Source organism: Schistocerca nitens, chromosome 5, assembly GCF_023898315.1.
Source record: "Schistocerca nitens isolate TAMUIC-IGC-003100 chromosome 5, iqSchNite1.1, whole genome shotgun sequence".
NCBI classification, from domain to species: Eukaryota; Metazoa; Arthropoda; class Insecta; order Orthoptera; family Acrididae; genus Schistocerca; species Schistocerca nitens.
In genome coordinates, this window is record NC_064618.1 from 21,435,885 (window position 1) to 21,455,019 (window position 19,135).

General features: G+C 39.8%; 1 protein-coding gene across 2 annotated transcripts in view; it reads right to left on the bottom strand.

Annotated features, from left to right (window-relative positions):
* LOC126259891 (probable ATP-dependent RNA helicase Dbp73D) overlaps positions 1–19,135 on the bottom strand; it is a 164,980-nt gene that overhangs the window by 101,508 nt on the left and 44,337 nt on the right. For both annotated transcript variants that reach the window (XM_049956968.1, XM_049956967.1), the window contains exons 3-4: positions 6,840–6,990; positions 6,581–6,711 (exon numbers count right to left, since the gene is read on the bottom strand). In XM_049956968.1, the coding sequence (XP_049812925.1) occupies positions 6,581–6,711; positions 6,840–6,990 (282 nt within the window). The remainder of the gene's footprint in view (positions 1–6,580; positions 6,712–6,839; positions 6,991–19,135) is intronic.

Sequence of the window (19,135 nt, forward strand, 5' to 3'; positions counted from 1 at the left end):
GTACATTCATTAGTTGGTGCACTCGCGGAGTATGCTGTTTGTCACTTGGTGATGTGTTGATTTCATTTGTGAAGTGACTGTTGATGTAAAGGGTTAAGAAGGTTGACGTCTGTACCAAATGCAATGGAAGAAGAAGTTGTCTGCACCAAATGTAACGGCCACTGGGAAGAAAGACCATTCACTATCCGTAAAGTAGTTTTACCAGAATGGCAGCACTAGCAGCACTGCATTCGGTAATATTGCCGACAGAAAAAGCTGCTAAGAGGCCCCGTGTCAATAAATGGGCTACAGAAATACAATCAAGAAATTTGAAGAAACAGATGAAACTAGGTGGTGCTACAGCAAGAGAGAGGCGGCTGCTTCCCCTGGGCAGTTATTGATGAAGTTGCCTCAAAATCTGCAGCAAGTACTCGAGCTGTCCTGGGAACTGTTTCTCCCCTGGGCAACAATTCGAAAGATTCATCAGGTTACCCTCCATTCAGACGCTGTTGCACGCAGCGACTGTTATTTTGACTTGTAAATAATAGATTTCAGCTATCATTCGTCCTTTGAAATTTTTATTGGCAGATCTAGATTTCAGCTAGAAACCTGCCATTCTTAATGCACTATCATTTTTGCTCAATGTAATTACATACATTGAGTAAAAATGATAGTGCATTGAGAATGGCTAGTTTCTAGCTGAAATCTAGATCTGCCAATAAAAATTCCAAAGGACGACTGATAGCTGAAATCTATTATTTACAATTCAAAACATCTTGCGGCACATTTTACATTGTTATCCCTACATGATTCAGAATGTGCACCAAATGAAGCCCTGAGATAAGTTACAAGGCCGTGACTTTGTACTTTGTTTTATGGCACATATGGAAATGGATGAAGTGTGGCCGGAGAACATACTCTGGATGAACGAGGCACATTTTACACCACATGATGCCACAAATGCCCAGAACTATCGAATATAGGGTTCTATTCCACCACACGTTGTGCTTGAACACTCACTGCACTGTGTGGTGTGGTTTCACAAGCTCCTTCATTCTCAGTCCGTTTTCTTCAAGGAGTTGATGCCTCATGTGCGTGTTAGGTGTAAGTGACACCACACATTATAAGAAACTCCTTATACAAAACTTGATTCCAAGTTTGCAATAACACAACTGTGTCCACACCACTATTTTCAAGGAAGATGAGGTGACACCACATGTCACATGCCAGGTGAAAGGCTAGCTTTGAGAAACTTTCATTAACAACTGCATCACCTCAAGGCAATTTAAAGAATTTGTGGCCTTCCAGACATGCCGACCAAAATTCATGTGACTTCTGGCTGTGGGGATATCTGAAATATCATGTCTATCAGGGATGTGTTCAGACTCTTCCTGATCTAAAGGACAGCATACGACGACATATCGCTCTGATTATAAGGAACATGCTTAAAATACAATTTACTAAGGCTGTTGGGAAGAGGTTGGAATATATGTTCTCACCTGAAGTGCACGGGTGAAGCAGCCCAGAAATCTTTCTACAAATGTTTCTTTGAAGTGTGTGATGTAATGCCTAGTGGAGGCCAACTTATCATACAGTGATATAATTGAGCTGGTAGAGTCTTACATCCAGTTTCTGTTTAGGTAAATTTAAAATTTCATTTCACCTGACAATGTATCTTGTTATGCTTAACAAAGGGGTTCTTGCAGCAAAACTAAAATTTTCACCTGCCTGATGATAAGTGTCTCCAAGACATACTCGTAAGTAAATGTCAGTTCATTGAACTTAAACTATGAGAGCAAGTTTCACACAGGAAAGTAGAGAAACGTGTCTTGGTCTCACCAAGAGTGCGTGCTGTCAGAAGCCTCGGATTCACCCAATGGGTGCGCTCAGCATTGCTAATGCCATCTCCCAATGTTCTAACTACCTCGTCAACATTTATCCACAGTGTCAAAGCATAATTTTCAGTTCGTCTGAATAAAACAATGGCTACTTTAATTCTTATGCCCTCTTTTCTTTTTGGAAAATTTCAGTGTACTATGCCTTTTCTGAAACTATGTCACCTCATTTGCACATGACAACTTGTTTAATGTAGCATGTTTTAAAATCAAATCCTACAGCTCTAATCTTTTTTCTCTCTTCAGTCTCTGCACTAGCCTTGAAGTCCAGATCTGTGTAATAAAATTTGTACATTTGTGTTTCTTCATATTGCTCATAATACTGCAGAAATTGCTAACTAATTTATTTGTATTGTCAACGGGGTATTTGTCATGTGGACTGAACTGCTTTTTTCTTTGAGTGGGTATCTGAATCCTACTTCGCTCAACACTGTGTTCCTCCTTTTGTAATTTGCACACAACTGCCTCAACTTTAACATTTTGTTTTCACGGTCCATCACTTTTCCATTAGCACTGTCCCTTATTTCGCTTTCGTATCTTCAATAAATTTAATGATGTCAATAACAAGCCATCGCAGTAATTACTTATAGTGCTTCCAATGTGAGATGACAATGCACGTTACTTTCAACTAATATGTGGGTGTACTTAGTCGCACAGCTGAAGCAGTTTTTGCTACGAAAATGTCTATGGTTTGCTGAGTCACAAAAAATAGTCACATGAATGTTTAAATTTTACAACTTGATGGCAGCACTTGGTATAACTTCTTTCAACTATTTCAGGTCGTCTTTACATGTGTGGACTAAGCAGTTTTTCCACAGTCTTATTGCCTCTTCCTCCACACCACAGTGATACACAGTATTTCCATAAAAATCCACCTCTTCAAGATCTACCTCGTCCTGTTGAGATGCAGTCAAGTCTCTGCCACATACAATGGGAAAGATCAAACCCTGCAATCTTCTTAATTGGGTTGAGAATGAGATGGGTGTTGTGGCATGTGTGTTCATTCCAGTGCACTTTCCCCTTCTTGATGACACTGAAAATACCTGTGATCCACTAATGGTCATTTACAATGACTTCAGGTGCATAGCTGCTGGATTCTGGAAAACACTACTAGGAACTGAGTGAGGTCTTAAGGTATTCTTGTCTTCTTAAAAATTTGCAACCAGCATTTCTTCGAGATCCAGAGAACTGATATGGAATAAAACTGGTATCTGCTGAATCGCAGTTGATCTGACGGTGATAGTAATTGTTCTCTTTCAGAAGACGTACATCCATCTTATTTGCATGTGCACTGCTTTCCCCTGTATGGGCTCAATATTTGGCACCTGAATCACCTTCTGTGCAGTCCAAGGATTTGTTAGCAGCAGATCTTCACTCTTCACATCTACCAATGTAATCTTCATTTCTTTGTACACCTTGCATCCAATGTCTTTCACAATTTGGTCTATGTAGCTTAGTCACTGTCTTCCTTTAGATCTTTTCCCATTAACATGCCCTTCTATTACTGTGTTCAGGATTCCATTGCGTCTCATCATATGGTCAATAAGTTGCACTCCTCTCTGGGTAACTGATTTCCACACATTTCCCAGTCACTCTTTTAATGATCTCTTTGTAACCACGAGACACAAGTTTATTCTGAGCACATGCAGCTCAAAAGAATTTAGTTTCTTCTCTTGCTCAGTCAGCAGGATCCAGGTTTCACAGTCATAATATGCCACACCCAAAATCTGGTACCGTGCGCCGCGGAATTTGAATCCGCGCCAGACGTCATGGACGTCGAAGACCCATAGAGGTCGCTGCACCGTAAGCTGTGGCGGCTTGCGCCTCCTGGCCCACTTTTAGTGTGGTGGCGCCACAGTGGAACACGTGGTCCCAGAGGCCAATAGCGGTGCCCCCGAGAGAGTACTTAAGCGCAGGCCACTCGCTCATCGAGTCAGTCTAATCTCGCTTACAACGGTTTACACCTCGCGTGCGCTAGACTGCTTTCTTCCTGGTTCGTCTATGAGTTTGTTGCCTTGTGACTCTGTTGTTCGGTCTTGTTGTATCCGTTCTGTCCTACGTTGGTCATGTCCGTCCTTTTCCGTTGTGTTGTTGTTCGCAGGCCTCTCCGCACGTCCTGCCGCAGTGCTACCCAGCGACCGTCCTGGTCGCAGTTACAACACAAAACATATCCCAAAGCATATGTTTTGAGTGTGGCATATTATGACTGTGAAAACATATTATGTTTTCTTGTTTCAAGGCTGGTGATTTTTAAGATCTACTTCATCTTCTTGTTGAAGTAAGTTTTTGCTTTTGACTTCTGCTTGCTCTGTCCATCCCTATTGATCTTCCTTACTAAATATGTAAATGAGTGAACTTGCTCAAGTAGGTTGTTACTTAGATAAAACATTTGGACTTCAGCTTGTTCTTCTTTATCACAAGTCATAATTTTTCTTATCGACTTATTTATCCATTTTAATTAACATGGATTCAAGATTTTGCACTTTCAGCTACGACAGCTATATAGTAAGTATATTTTAAGACATCTATTCTTTGACACTATATTGTATACATGTCTGTGGATCTTTCCTGATGCTTTTAAGAGCCCATTCGGTACACAGGTTAAACATAATACTTGAAAATGCATAATTTTGTTTGTCTTTCGATCAATAATAACTGTCTCTTTTTTGATAAGGTTCCATATTATTCTTCAATATTCATAGCCTATTCTTGCTTTCTTAAAACCACAAATGATTTGTTCCATTTGACATTATCCAAGTCTTTTCTATGCACATAAAAGCTATAAATGTAGTTCGGATCATTTCAGAAGAAGTGTTCCTTCTCTGGTTACCCTGTTTTTCCCGAATCCAAACTGATCTTCTGAAAGTGTAGCTTCAATTTCTTATTCTATGCATTTTAAGAAAAGGAAAATTGCAGCTTTTTTGTTGCCCCTTTGTTTCTGGATATTTTGTGGAGTAGATGACACATTTATCAAAGTAGTTATGGGAAACTTTAAACCCATCAAATAACTTGGCTTTGGCTACAGTACCAATTTCCACAGTACTAAATTCAGTGTGGCAAGGTCACTTGAGAGTGTACTCCTAGAATGAGTAATATCTTTGTTCTGTCATCTTAATGTCCGATCAGGTGCGAAACTGATTTTCTTGGAGTTAGTAGCTGGTATGTCACAGACATGCAAATTAAACACAATGGGAGTCAGAACAGTCTCTTGGGGCATAATATAGTTCAGGGTCCTCCACCTGTTAGCTTTTCCATTCAAAGACATGCTGTTGAGTAGAACTGCTAGCTTGACATGGAATTACAACTGACTTCAGAACAAATCTTCTCTTATAGCGTCATAGGCTGAAAGCTGAGCTGATTTGAGGCCTCTCTCAAATTGATTCCATCAGTGTGTTTGGTGAGAGTTTCTGATCCTAGCAACTGACTTATTCTGAAACCATCTTGTTCGATTAGGATTATTTTATCAATAGTCTCTTGGATGCAAACACAATTCGCCAATCCAGTAATTTATAAAACACTGAGTACAGAGGTCAATAGTAACCTGAGTTCCTTCCAGGCATGGTTCCAAAATTGTGATTACATTATCTTCCTAAAACATCATACGCCAGTTGGCCACTTATTATTATTATTATTATTATTATTATTATTATTATTACTATTTTCTGTTGGAATAACAAAATTATTTATGTGGATGAGCCTTGACTCAGCCAAAGTCATGCAAGGAGGACATATGGCAGTATCTGAAGGGCAATTACCGTTTGAAAGATCCAACTGGAACAAACAAACAAACAAACTTATGAGTGCATATGCAGAACCATTGGAACATGGCTTCACCCTGATCTGCAGTTCTAGGCAACTTTTCTGAACTCTCTCCATTTCCTAAACCTCACCAGTCCTTTTCCTTCACCCCATTTTCTTCCCCTTCAACCCTTCTGCCAGAAGAAGGAGCCACTGGCTCTGGAAGCTTGAAAATATCAATACCTTTATAAATGTGCAGTCTCTCCAGTCTATCGATTAGTTCTTCAGAATAAGGTAATTAAAAAGTACTCTGGCTGTTACTGTTCCTTCTTTTACACTGGACTTGTTAAACCTATTCCTTCTCTCCTCCTAACAATTTATAAACTCATGCCCAAGATGTTGCAGGGTGAACACTGCCTGTGTTGACATCTCAGTAGATATTAACAATGGGAAGCAGAGAACCGATATTTTATGCATTGTAGTGAAGTTAAAACAGATAAACAGAACTGATGAAAGTTTAAATATTTGTACTGCTCAAGTTAAACTGAAATTAAAAATAGAAATATGTACATTAATGATACATTTTGTCATAACCTTCATTAAAATTATTTTGAAAATACAATAAATGACTGTTACTCTCTTCAGATTTCTTTGCCTATTCAGAATTGGTAGGATGCAGCAGTGCCAGTGTGATGGCATGGGCATGGCTCACAGTCCACTGAGCACTGAGGATCAGCACAAGAAAGTAAGTGGTGGACGGGGGATGGGCGGGTGGCCTTGTACAAAAGGCAAAACAAATATTCTTCTAATTTACTCCTCCAGCGGCCACTAATGCTGCTCCCAGTATGGTATCAATTTTTTATATAAAAAGAAAATGCTGGATCCAACAATAGTAGTATTTTTTTATAAAAGGGAAAACTGTGGAGAAATGTAGAAACTCAGAAGTATGTATCTGTATACCTACTCACCTGCACAATGGGAAGAACAAATGCCAGTGTCTTTCCACTCCCTGTCGGGGCTGACACGCATATGTCGCTGGGCCAGTACATTGATGGCTTGTTGGCAGATGAAAGCAGCCATGGAATAACCTGTGCTTGAACTGAAAAGTATTAATTTTTATGTTAGTGAAATAAGTAACCACAAATTATATATTTATAATAATTCTTAATATGTTTGATTGTACATAAAATTACACTCAATTAAATGTGTACAAACATTAGTACCAACCAGGAAATAGGTGCGTAATATAATTTTCTTTCATCTCGGCAACAATATCCTCATCCAATCCGTCAATATCGTCGACTCTTGTGTGAAGTTCTTTCAAGTTAACAGAAACAACAGAAGGATTAGCCAACCAAGATGGAAGCACACGTTTCACCTGCAATGAGGCCAGATATAGGAGTGAAAATGATTCTAGATAAGCACCCTAGGAATTAAAATAACTGGTAACACTTGACAGGTCAATCACCAAGACTTCTGTTTGGAAATAGAGGTTCACAGATACAATTTGTTTTACTTTATTTATTTACATTTAATTTTTCATGACTAGATTTGGGGTTGCAGCCCCATTCTCATGCGCTCTGGAACTTCCCTTTCCAAAACAAATGCTTTAACAGCTATGGACCTGCAAACAGAATTCTCCTCATAAAAAATGGAGAAGAGCATGGACAGGACACATTTCTGAAAAAAAAGGTGAACTGTCCTACCATATGCAAACAAGAAACAACTTTCTGTTGTTTACATAGCATGTAAGTGCTTCCAGTGAATTTTTCACTTCGATACGAAGGGTACACCCACAAAAAACTTCCCAGCAGATTAAAACTGTGTGCCGGCCTGGGACTCGAATGCAGGACATTTGCCAAGTGGTCTGCTGTCTGAGCTACTTGAACACGACTCCCAGCCCTTTCCCACACAGACTTACTGTCACCAGCACCTCATCTCCTAATTCCAAACCCCACAAAAATTCCCTTGTGTAGCTTGTGGAACTAGCGTTCCAGAAAAGAAGCATTCTCCAGAGACACGGCTTGGCTACAGCCTGGGGGATATTGCCAGAATGAATTTTTCACTCTGCAGCTGACAGTATGCTGATGTGAAACTTCTTGGCAGATAAAAACTGTCTGCCAGTGTACGACTCAAACACAGTACCTTTGCCTTTCGCAGGTAAGTTACGCAGAACTTGTATGAAACTTAGAAGGTAGGAGATGAGGTATTGGTGGAATTAAAGCTGTGAGGGTGGGTCGAGTGACAAGCTCGGATAACTCTGACAGTAGAGCACTTGCCCATGAAAGGCAAAGTCCTAGTCCTGGACACTATTTTTATCTGTCATACTGGCAAACAGGGGTTGGATTAATGTGACAGTAAACGCAGGCCTGACAAAATGCAAGAAGACATACAAGTGAACGCAGAACAACAGCTCTTTTCCCAAACAGAAAGAAATGCATAAAAAGGGCCACTTTGTGAACTGCCATAGGCTGAAAGGAAGAAAGAAATGACTACTGCTAGAGAACAATGAGATTTCTATGTGCCTCATTTGCACAGTAGTGTTTCTATGGGGAGTTACTGATGAAAGGTGCTGAGAAGCAGCTGTTTTCAAGAGTACACACACCACTGCTACTGGACTTGGTTTGGTTTGTGGGATTAAAGGGACCAGACTGCGACGGTCATCGATCCCTTTTTCCAAAAAAAATTAAAACCACCCAAAGAGAATAAAAACGAACAACAGGAAGGACATCAGACAACACAGGACAAGAAATACTCCGACAGAGATCAGACAAAACAAATTAAAATCACACAGTGTGTGACGGTGGTTGGCCGACCATAGAAACAAAAAAGGAAAAGCCAACCACCGGGAAACACATTAAAAACGCAGACTAAAATCGTAGGCCAAAAGCCAGAATCAACACAAAAGGACATAACAAACATTCAGATGAGACGATAAAAGCCCCCTGCCTGAATAAAACATAAAACTAAGCCAGCCATAGCAGGGTCATCAGATAAAAGGGCAGGGAGCGTATCAGGCAGCGCAAAGGTCTGCCTGAGCACAGCTAAAAGCGGACACTCCAATAAAATGTGGACCACAGATAAAATGGAGCCGCAGCGACACAGAGGTGGGTCCTCACGGCTCAACAAGTGGCTGTGCTTCAGCTGAGTGTGCCCAATGCGCAGTCGGCAGAGGACGACAGACTCCATGTGAGAGATGCGCAAGGAGGAGGGCCACACAGTCGTTGTCTCCTTGACGGCACGAAGTTTGTTAAGGGTGGCCAGACCGCGCCATTCAGCGTCCCAAAGCGAGGAAATGTGTCGGCGGAGGACTGCCCTCAAATCAGTCTCCGGGAGGCCAATGTCCAGAGATGGTGTACTGGTGGCCTCTTTCGCCAGGCGGTCAACATTTTCATTTCCGGGTATCCCAACATGGCCCGGAGTCCAAACAAAGACCACAGAGCGGCCGCAACGCGCAAGAGTATGCAGGGACTCCTGGATAGCCATCACCAGACGAGAACGAGGAAAACACTGGTTGAGAGCTCGTAAACCGCTCAGGGAATCGCTACAGATCACGAAGGACTCACCTCAGCAGGAGCGGATATACTCTAGGGTACGAAAGAGGGCGACCAGCTCAGCAATGTAAACGCTGCAGCCAGCAGGTCCCCTAGAGTAAGCGCATAACCGACACGACCAGCAACCATCGAGCCGTCAGTGTACGCAATGCCAGAGCCCTGATACATTGCAAGGAGGGAAAGAAAGCGGCGGCGGAAGGCCTCCGGAGGGACTGAGTCCTTCGGGTCCTGTGCCAATTCCAGCTGAAGGCGAGGGCGAGGCACACACCATGGGGGTGTACGCAGAGGTGCCCGGAAAGGAGGCGGAAGAGGTAAAGCCCCAAGTCCGGAGAGAAGCTCTCGGACGCGGACCGCAATCGTACAACCTGACTGGGGCCGACGTTCTGGTAGATGGACGACTGATTGCGGGAACAGGAGACGACAGTTTGGATGCCGGACCAAGCTAAAAACATGGGCAGCATAAGCGGCCAGTAACTGCTACAGGAGCTCACAGGTCTGGGACAATCTCTCACAGCCAGTCTATAGGGTGTGCCCTCAGCAATTTGTTGGACATGGAGACACTCAATTCAAGAGTGACACTGCTCCATACAGTTAATAAAAACACTGAAGGGCAGGTAGAGGGTGTCATCTGATTCATTATGACTTTAGTAGAGCAGCAACTGGATGGGTTGAGGTCAATCAAAGTATCACCACCACTGCAAATGCAACACGAGTGGCACAATGTGTGATCCCACAACTGAAGCTGTCACCTAGCCAAAGGTCTCTTTAAGCACCACATACAGCAGTCCACCAGGCACTGTCATATTGGAAGTGATAAGCCCTTGTCTGCCTCCAAACTTTTACAATGCCATTCATAGGGGGTTCACAATTTCTCGATTACCCTGAAACTTAGCATTTTATGCATATGTATAGTAGTGCCAGAGGTTGGACAGGAGCAGGGGCCGGGGGCGGGGCTGGGGCGGGGAGGGGGCGGGGGCGGGGGCGGGGGCGGGGGCAGGGGCAGGGGCAGGGGCAAGGGCAAGGGCAAGGGCAAGGGCAAGGGCAAGGGGGGGGAGGGGGGCACAGTGAGGGAGAGGGGGAATTTGGATCGAATCCCCAAAACTTTGGATCTGTAATTGACACACAATTAGCCATAGCCAATTGCAACAGAAAGAACACACCATCCCCTCCCACAATGTAGGTTCATACATGGCTACCATTCCACGTATCCACATTTCCACCACAAATATTTCACAAATGTGGACAATGTTGCACTACATGATGGGAACTAGTGACATGTCTGCTACATATTCCCAGCTCAGACTGCATTGGTGTACTGAATAGTGTAACTGAAATCATAAGCTCTGGTTCTGGATATTTTGTGGCACAGTGTAAGGGGTGATTCTCACATCAGTTAGTCTGAAGAATGGAGGTAACAGTTAAAACAGACTCCAGGCGGAGGGGGGGGGGGGGGGGGAGGAGGATGGACATAACATTAACGAAGTTGTTGAAAAAACTTAATGGGGTTCACCCAAAAATTAAATATATGGTGGAATTTGAAAAAGAAATGAGCATTAATTTTTTGGATCTTACTATTCAATACAGCAATAACATGCTTATGATTGACAGCCATCTTAAACCAACATGCACTGACACACAAGAGAACATAAAAAACCTATTTAGATCCTCGATCCATAGGTGTATCAAACTATATCTAAATTAAAGGGCTTCAGAATGAGAATTACATATTTTTCTGCAGGTTGCTTAAAACAGAAAAGAAAAGGGGGGGAACTGTAAGGCATTGAAAGAACTTTTGAATAAAGACAAACCTATTTCTCCGATACACAATGGTCCAAAATGTGAGTGCACTGCTAGAAGTTTTACGGATGCAAAAGTTAAAGTGCAGTTTCATACAACAAAGAGGTGAGTGCACTTGTATGAGGTAATATAGGAAGCAAAGTGAGGAAATTTTCAGAAATGGACATCTATAAAACTGATTGTAGGGATAATTACATCACTCAGAGAGGCAGAAATTTTTTGATGAAGTTCAGAGAATACTCATCTGACCTGTAAGGTTAATACAGGTGGACACACGCTGGGTCCTCTGAAAATGATCTATAAATTTTGAACCAAACTGAAGGAACTCCATAGAAATTTATTAAACCTTTCGGATCCACTGTCGGACTATGTCCGACATCACGATTTTCTGTTACAGCTCTGATGCTGGACGATGTCTGACATGTTTCCATCATTGTGCCATAAATAAGACTTGGGGAGAGTGCAGTGAGTAGAAAAATTGGACTGTACAGGGTATTTACTACCATTCAACTTGTAGGCAGTTTCTCCATATTTTTGATATTTAAATTTACATATGGTTTTTCCATGTCGAGTAGTCCAAATTTGGAAAACACCCCTACCCTATCATCTCCAATTCTGTTCAAAATTGGCATTAAGATGCCTTTACATGTTATAAATAATTCCACAAAGTCTTGGAGCTCAATATTTAATACTCGAGCTTTCGAAGCATTTTAAGACAGGGCTGCTAAAATTTTGCAATGGTAATGCAACAGTTTTCATCATTTTTTAGGTGATGACTTGCACTGAATACTTGAATTCCATTTCTGAGAGTTAATGTATTAGTACAATACTTTGGATGGTACAGTTTTAAGTTTTGGTATAGTATTCACATAAAATAATTCACTGAAACAAGAAATTCAAAGTTCAGGCACAATTATTTCTTGAAGCAAATGTCACAAAAAGCTGTGTTTTTGGGTTTTTACTTTCTATTAGTTTCTCTGCAGAATATGTAAAATTTAGCTTTCAAGAGTGGATAGTTCTTGAGATAACTGGAGGCAAAGTTTACTCCAGAAAATTCTTCCTTGATATTTAAACAATGGAAAATTGCTGTAATTGTGCCTATCTGTGACTCAGCATCTCCGCTATATGGTGAGCAGCAACTTTCCTTTTCATATTGATACTTAGGCAACTTTGAACCTATACACTTCTGCCATCATCTGTGTCAGGTCGATCTGTAGTATTATGAACACTGAACAAATTTTCAATTGTAAAGATCGCTAAAATAATTTATTCATATAGATAACCAGTTTCAACAATGCTCTGTCACCATCTTGGAAACTGCAGAAGTGGGACCGAAAATACTAGGATACAGCACACACATGATTATATACAAGATTTGAAAATGAGACATAGCAACATCTCAATGTTTACATCATTACACAATTATTAAGAATTTTTATAAAATGTTTTTTAAAAATTTTCTATGATAACGTAAAAAAGTATGTATAAATTATGTTTTATGAATGTTGAAGATGATTTTAAAGGCAGGTTTTTTTTTTTTTTTTTTTTAATTTTGGTTTACTAACTTGACTTATATGAATTGACATAGGTAATTATATGGAATAGTAGATCAATGCCTTAATCTGAGGTGAATTTGTATTAACACTGTGCCATCTGATGTACTTACATATCACTAACAATGCACGGATGTCTCAATTATAAAGTGGTGATGAATGCGAGCACTGCAATTGGCACAATAACATGTATGTGCACAACTGTTCTTTTTTTTAAAAAAACTTACATGCTGTATTCTAATATAGCTCATGATACCAACATGGACACACACTGTATAGTTCAACTTATTGTACTGAAGGAGAAGGTGGTGTAATGATGTAAGCATAAGTATGTTGCTATTCCATGCATTGCAAATCTTGGATATAATTGTGTGTGTTGTTACGTCAGTTGCTGTATCCTTGCATTTTCGGTCACATCTTTTGCAGATCCGAAGATGGCAACAGAGAACTGCTGAAACTGATCACCTTTATGAATAAATGACATTGTTTAACAAGGGTTGTACTTCTGATATCAAAATGCACAATTCTAAACAAATTTATCATGGGAAATTCAAATCTGGAAACAGAATTTCATTGTCAGGGATACTTTTTGTGTAATTTGTACATATTTACAGTTCGTGGCAAGCACAGGGACGTTATAGAGAGAAATATGCACGTTGCCGGATCCAGTAGTGACAATTTCTTGTTCAACAACAGGTGGGAAGCAAGGCAGACGTCAGCCGATTACTCCCTGCCACACATCTGTAGTGAAGACACCTGCAATCGCTCACAAGCTAAGAGGACATCAGCTGGTTGCAGTCTCAGCTGTAAAGCTTCACGTGTCTCAGAGGCAGGTGCAGCGGTGTTACTATGGTGGTGTTGACCATAATTAGTGTCATTCTTAACAAGTGTGTGTTTTGGCTAAAAAGTAATTGATCCACCATATTTCCGAGCACAGTTGAACTTGTAACATTCTGTATTTAAACTGATTTACTTTGGTTGTTTTTACACACCAGCGTTGCTCTAGTTATCTAATACTAAAGTAATACAGGAGTAGTATTAAAAAGGTATTTTTAAATTTTCAGAAGATGCCACGTCTTTGGAGATATCAATATAAGCCAGACAACTACTGTTAACATCTGTGGGAAGTCCATCTATGTCAGAAATAGGAAGAAAATTTCAGCAGTCATAAAGAAATAAACATTACTTTGGAATAGAGGCAGGACACCAAGATAAGGAATGGACATCACATTTCTGTAGTGCTAAATGCTACGGCAAACTAATTCGACAGTGGAAAGGTGAAGAAAACATGTCGATGTTTGCTGTGTCCACGGAAGGGAGGGAGCCAAAAGACCAAGTTACTCATTGTTATTTCTATCTAACAAAAAATCAGGGCTTTTCTAACAAAAAATCAAAGACGCACATTGTTTATCCAGATCTACCTTCAGTGGAAATGACTGTGTAGCATTCTGACAGCCTTCCAGTACCTTCAATGGCTCCAGATCAAATTCAGAGTCGCAGCAACGTAAGTGCTGCTGAAGAAATTGTGTGTACTGCAACAGATATCCTCTATATCACTGCAAAAGTGAGACATTGCCACATTTACTAACACAAGCAGATTTAAATGATTTAGTGTGTGATCTACAACTAAGCACACAAAAGGTGCACCTGCTTGGTTTGAGAGTACATGTGTATAATCTACTCTAGCAAAGTACTAAAATCAGTGAGATTAGACACAGAAAACGTGCTTTATTTCTTGTTTCGTAGCTGAAAAAGCACTGATGCTTTGCAATGACGTTGCTGGCATAATGAAGGTGCTGAACTTCACCTACTAGTTCACAGGTGTGGAGACATTTCAGAGATGTATCGAAAACTGGTCTAATGGGTGTTTTGCTCCACAATAGAAATAAAATGCCCTCTGTTCCAATTTCTTACAACCTCCTTGACTAAAGAGAATTATAAATAGTCATGACACACGTTCTCACTATGTGAAAAGGAAATGCCCTAAGCGGAAGTTGTAAGTGGGCGAAAAGAATGTGCAATGTGAAAGTATGGTAGATCCTGAAGATATACTACTTTCATCACTTCACTTCGCATCACATCACATTTGGTCTAATGAAACGATCCGTAAGGACCATGGATCCAACAGGCAGTGGATTTGCATATCTAGCTTACAAATTCGCCCCTCTTTCAGCTGCAAGAATAAAGGAAGCTGTATTTGTGGGCCCACAAATCAAGGAGCTGCAGAAATATGCAAATTTTGAAGCATGTTCACTTGGGCGGGGGGAGGGGGGGGGAACTTTCAAGATGGTACTAGAAAACTTCCTTGGAAGAAGATAAGCTACTAACAACACAGCAATGGTGAATGACATGATCAAGGCACATCAAGATCTTTTTTGGTGCAATATGTATCTGAAGGTACGTGATGGATGGACTCCCATCTGGACTACTTCACAGAGAGTTGTAGTGACATGTCATATGAACATGGAGAAAGGTTCCATAAAGTCATTTCTACTATAGACCGGCATTATGAAGGGAAGTGGGCATCTTTTTTGTTAGTAGATTACTGCTGGAATATCATTCAAGAGAAGAACAATTATTAACAGAACAGAAAAAACTGATGTGCATTACTATATGGTGACTTATTATTTCTCTCTTTTCTGTAACTGCTCATGTGAAATAAATGGTACAAAGCGAATATACTAAGAGTGCTATGTTATATGTTAGATGCCAACCTCCCTTAAAGAGATGAACTTAATAATATCATAAAAAAGCTGATTTGTCTGTCGAGTTTCAGCTAATGTGAACTGCACTACATCAAAAACACAAAGAAAAAAATAAAATTGAGATTTCCCCATAACTATCCCTGACAGGGAAAAAAAAACAAACAAACAAGTTTGAATTCAGCACTCATAGTACAGCTAGGAACACAATGTAACTTTTCAGAAATAGGGAAAGGGTTTTTGTCTGCAGAACACTGAGTTTAGCGATCCTGGCAGTTGAAAATTTATTCAGTGGTCATAACTTTGAACTCACTTTTTTAGAAAGCTCACTTCCATGAAGTTTGTTCAGCATTAATTACAAAGAACAAGTTTTACTCTAGATATATATATTTTTTTAATGTGCCCAAATTAATATGTATTTTCATGCAAAATTTCATAGCTGAAGAAATGTGACTGTTACTTATTTGGCATACTGCTGTTTCATAACTGTAAAATACACTTTGATGGCAAGAGAAATCCTCTTGTTCCTTGCTGAACAAAGACTGAAATTTTTAAGCAACATGGAAAAGTACACTTTTATACACAAATATTTGATAAGTTGGTCTCCAAGTCCTTTATAAGCATGGATTAGGTGCTGATCCTAAAGCTCTCTTCAATCATTAACCCATTACTGCACGTTGTCTTTTGCTGGGGAGTCAGTTTTTCCATTACTATGACAATGTGTGCTACTTCAAACCAACAATGGTCACTGTTGTTATTTCTATGTTACATTTATTCAGTTCAAGACTGTTAAGAAGAGTTGGGTGTTTTTGCAGAGCGTGCTGGTTATTTCTATTTTTATTGGTGTGGCTGCGACTAAGGTAAAGCGATTGTCATTTTCTGGCTGCTGCATAACGTAATACTGTAATAGTGTTTGGTACTAGTGAAGGCCAAAACACTTTACTGCATTTTGCGTTCAAGTGTGTGAAAACATGCTGCACTCTTGCACTTCCGTGGTAAATGTTACAATTTCCAAACTTTTCAGATTTATTTATCATGGCTCGCAAAAATTTTAAAACTGTTGAAGAGGTAACAGAATACCTATCTTCTGAAGCAATAGAAGCAGCAGATATGGAAACTCTACCTCCATAAGTAGATGAGCAGATTGATAACAAAATATTGAAGGTGACACATTAGGAAATACCTATGTAAATGGTATTGTAGATACTACAGAAATTTTACATGAAAGAGACAACAAAAAGCACGTAAAGACAAAGTTAAATGGTATGATCAGGTTACAAAATTTTGATTTCCTGACTTGGGAAAGAAAGTTTATTGTCTGTTGGATGAATTGAAAGAAAAGTTGCATGGCCTCAGTCTCGTACAAGCTATTGAAGAACTCGTTTCAGAAGAAGTTGTAAGCATGATTGTACAGGCACACTACGGAATGTAAAAATGAAATATATTTTTCTGTTGTACCTGATGAAATCTGTGTATTCGTTGGGTTCCTGATCTTCACTGGCTACCACAAATTATCCAGTGAAAAGAGATAATTGGTCTGAGGATGATCATCTTGGTGTTCAAATAGTGACAGATGCAATGAGTTGTAAAAGGTATCTTAACTGAAATCTGTATTATGTTTCAACAATAATGAAAAGGCCAACAAAAACAAAATCTTTCAAAATGAAACCATTAGCAGAGAGAGGCTCTCGTTCAGAGCTATCAAAGATGGAGAGTCTTTCAGGAAAATGTAGCAACTGATGAGATGATTGTGAGATAATATGGACATCACTTTATATAGCAGTTTATCAGCCTTAAGCCCATGCACTTTGGATACAAACTATGGGCCTTTTGTGGTACAGATGGTTACTGTAACAACTTCTTATTATACTGTGGGAATGATCAGATGGATGACAATGAGGATTGCAACTGGATTCCAAAGTTTTTTTGAAAATGTTGTCCACTATTGACGAACCGAACAGCCACAAAGTATATTTTGCAATTACTTTACTAATCGCAATCTGCTCTTCCAACTAAAGGAGCTAGGATTCCGTGCATGTGGAACCATATGAGAAAAGAGAACAAGGAAGTGCCCCTATCAGTAGACAAAGTAATGGAAAAACAAGGGTTGTGATATTCTGAGATCAGATTTGATAGCGGGAAGGAAATTTTGATCACAAAATTGAATGCTAACATGTGTGTTTCACTAGCAACTAAATTTGACCCCCTGCACCCTACTGTCGAAGTCCAACCTTGGAATTCACCACGAAAGAAAAGCTTAGTGTTTCACAACCATGTGCACTGAACACATACAAGAATTTCATTGGAGGCATCAATCTTCATGATTGGCTAATAGATAAACATACAATTGCAGTGAATGGTAAAAAGTGGTACTGGTGCCTTTTTACAAGGATTGTAGATCAGAAAACAGGCTGCCAGAATATACCTGAAGAAAGGTCTTGAAATGAGGTCAACTAAGGGAAGACCAACAAAACTCATCTCATCTCTCAGGACTAGTTTACCAGACATACAATATGAGTAGGAACTGTGTGTCATCCAGAAGTGCGAAAAGCACAGAAGATACCAATTTGAGAACTGTAAAGGAAAGCCTAGAACACATTGTGGGAAGTGTAATGTTACACTCTGTATGGAGTGCTTTCCCAAATATCATATTAGGTGTTCACTAAATTTTGGTTCCGGAAAGTTTTTGGGTTAAAGCTTCTGTGAATTCGAGTTATTGTAAAATAAATAATAATTCGAGATGTTATAAGTTTATTATTTCCTTATCCTTTGTCATTTTTCCAATAGGCAGTGTAAGGATAAAACAAGTGTTCTCAAATGAAGACGGCCCAAAATTTCACATTTAGGCCCTAAGTGAACAAAATTTCCTCATATTTCCATAAATTGCATTTCCAGGATACAGTTTTCCAAAAATTATGAACATATGTTAATAAAAACTAAACTGGAAGCTAATGGTTTAAATAGTGTTGGTCCATCATGGCTTTTATGCCTATCACTTTAAAGGAAATGATATCCCCATCACCAAAGGGCGACATCAGCCACATGTGGGGCACTTTCTCGAGGTTCCTTGGCTTACTGCAATTTCCTAGAAGAGATTCCAAGGTTTCACAGTGGCCTGCTTAGCCAACATTACCACACCTCAGGTGGACTGCCTAATGAGCATCAGTCTGGAATTTAGTCTACGAAGTTACCACTTATCAATGTCACAACAGTAGAAATTTTGCATCAATCGTTTGAATGAAACACCTTGGAAAGTGTAATGGTACCTCAGAGGGGATGATTCAGGAACTAGCTGCTTTTCTTTGAGAGCCAACAAGTAGCCCCCCTGAGAGGAGAGTAACACATACATGAAGGGTCACAAAGAGCCACAAAATTAAGCAGAATATAATGTTCTTTGAATGAAATTTCCCAAACGTTACCAATCTAGCCACCAGCTGTAAATGTAGAGAACGTACAGGCCAAACTAGAAAGCTGAATCTTCCAATTTAGGTATTTTCCACTTAATTCAACGCTGTGGCAAGAAATGACATTAAGTCTCCAGATGTTGTTTTTCTGGAATCCTTTGTAAATCAATTGGAATGCACTCGTAATTTTCTCTTGTTCTAGTAACTGCTAGATACGGAAGAAAACTTTTCTGCTTTCCCCATTTTAGCTGATTCTATCAGAGTATTTTCAACAAATGTGAATTTGTTTGTTGTAGAGTTTTGGTGGAAAAATGTGAGTGAATTACACTGTATTAAAATTTTGGTTTCTTTAAAGTGCTGCAAGCTAGCTTTCACAGCCTATCATTTGACAGTTGCTCAAAACCTGTCACATACAGACTTACCATGGCTGGCTGTAAAGAAATTCAATTCAGTCTTTGTATCAAGATCATGGTGTTATAACACAAATACACTCCTGGAAATGGAAAAAAGAAC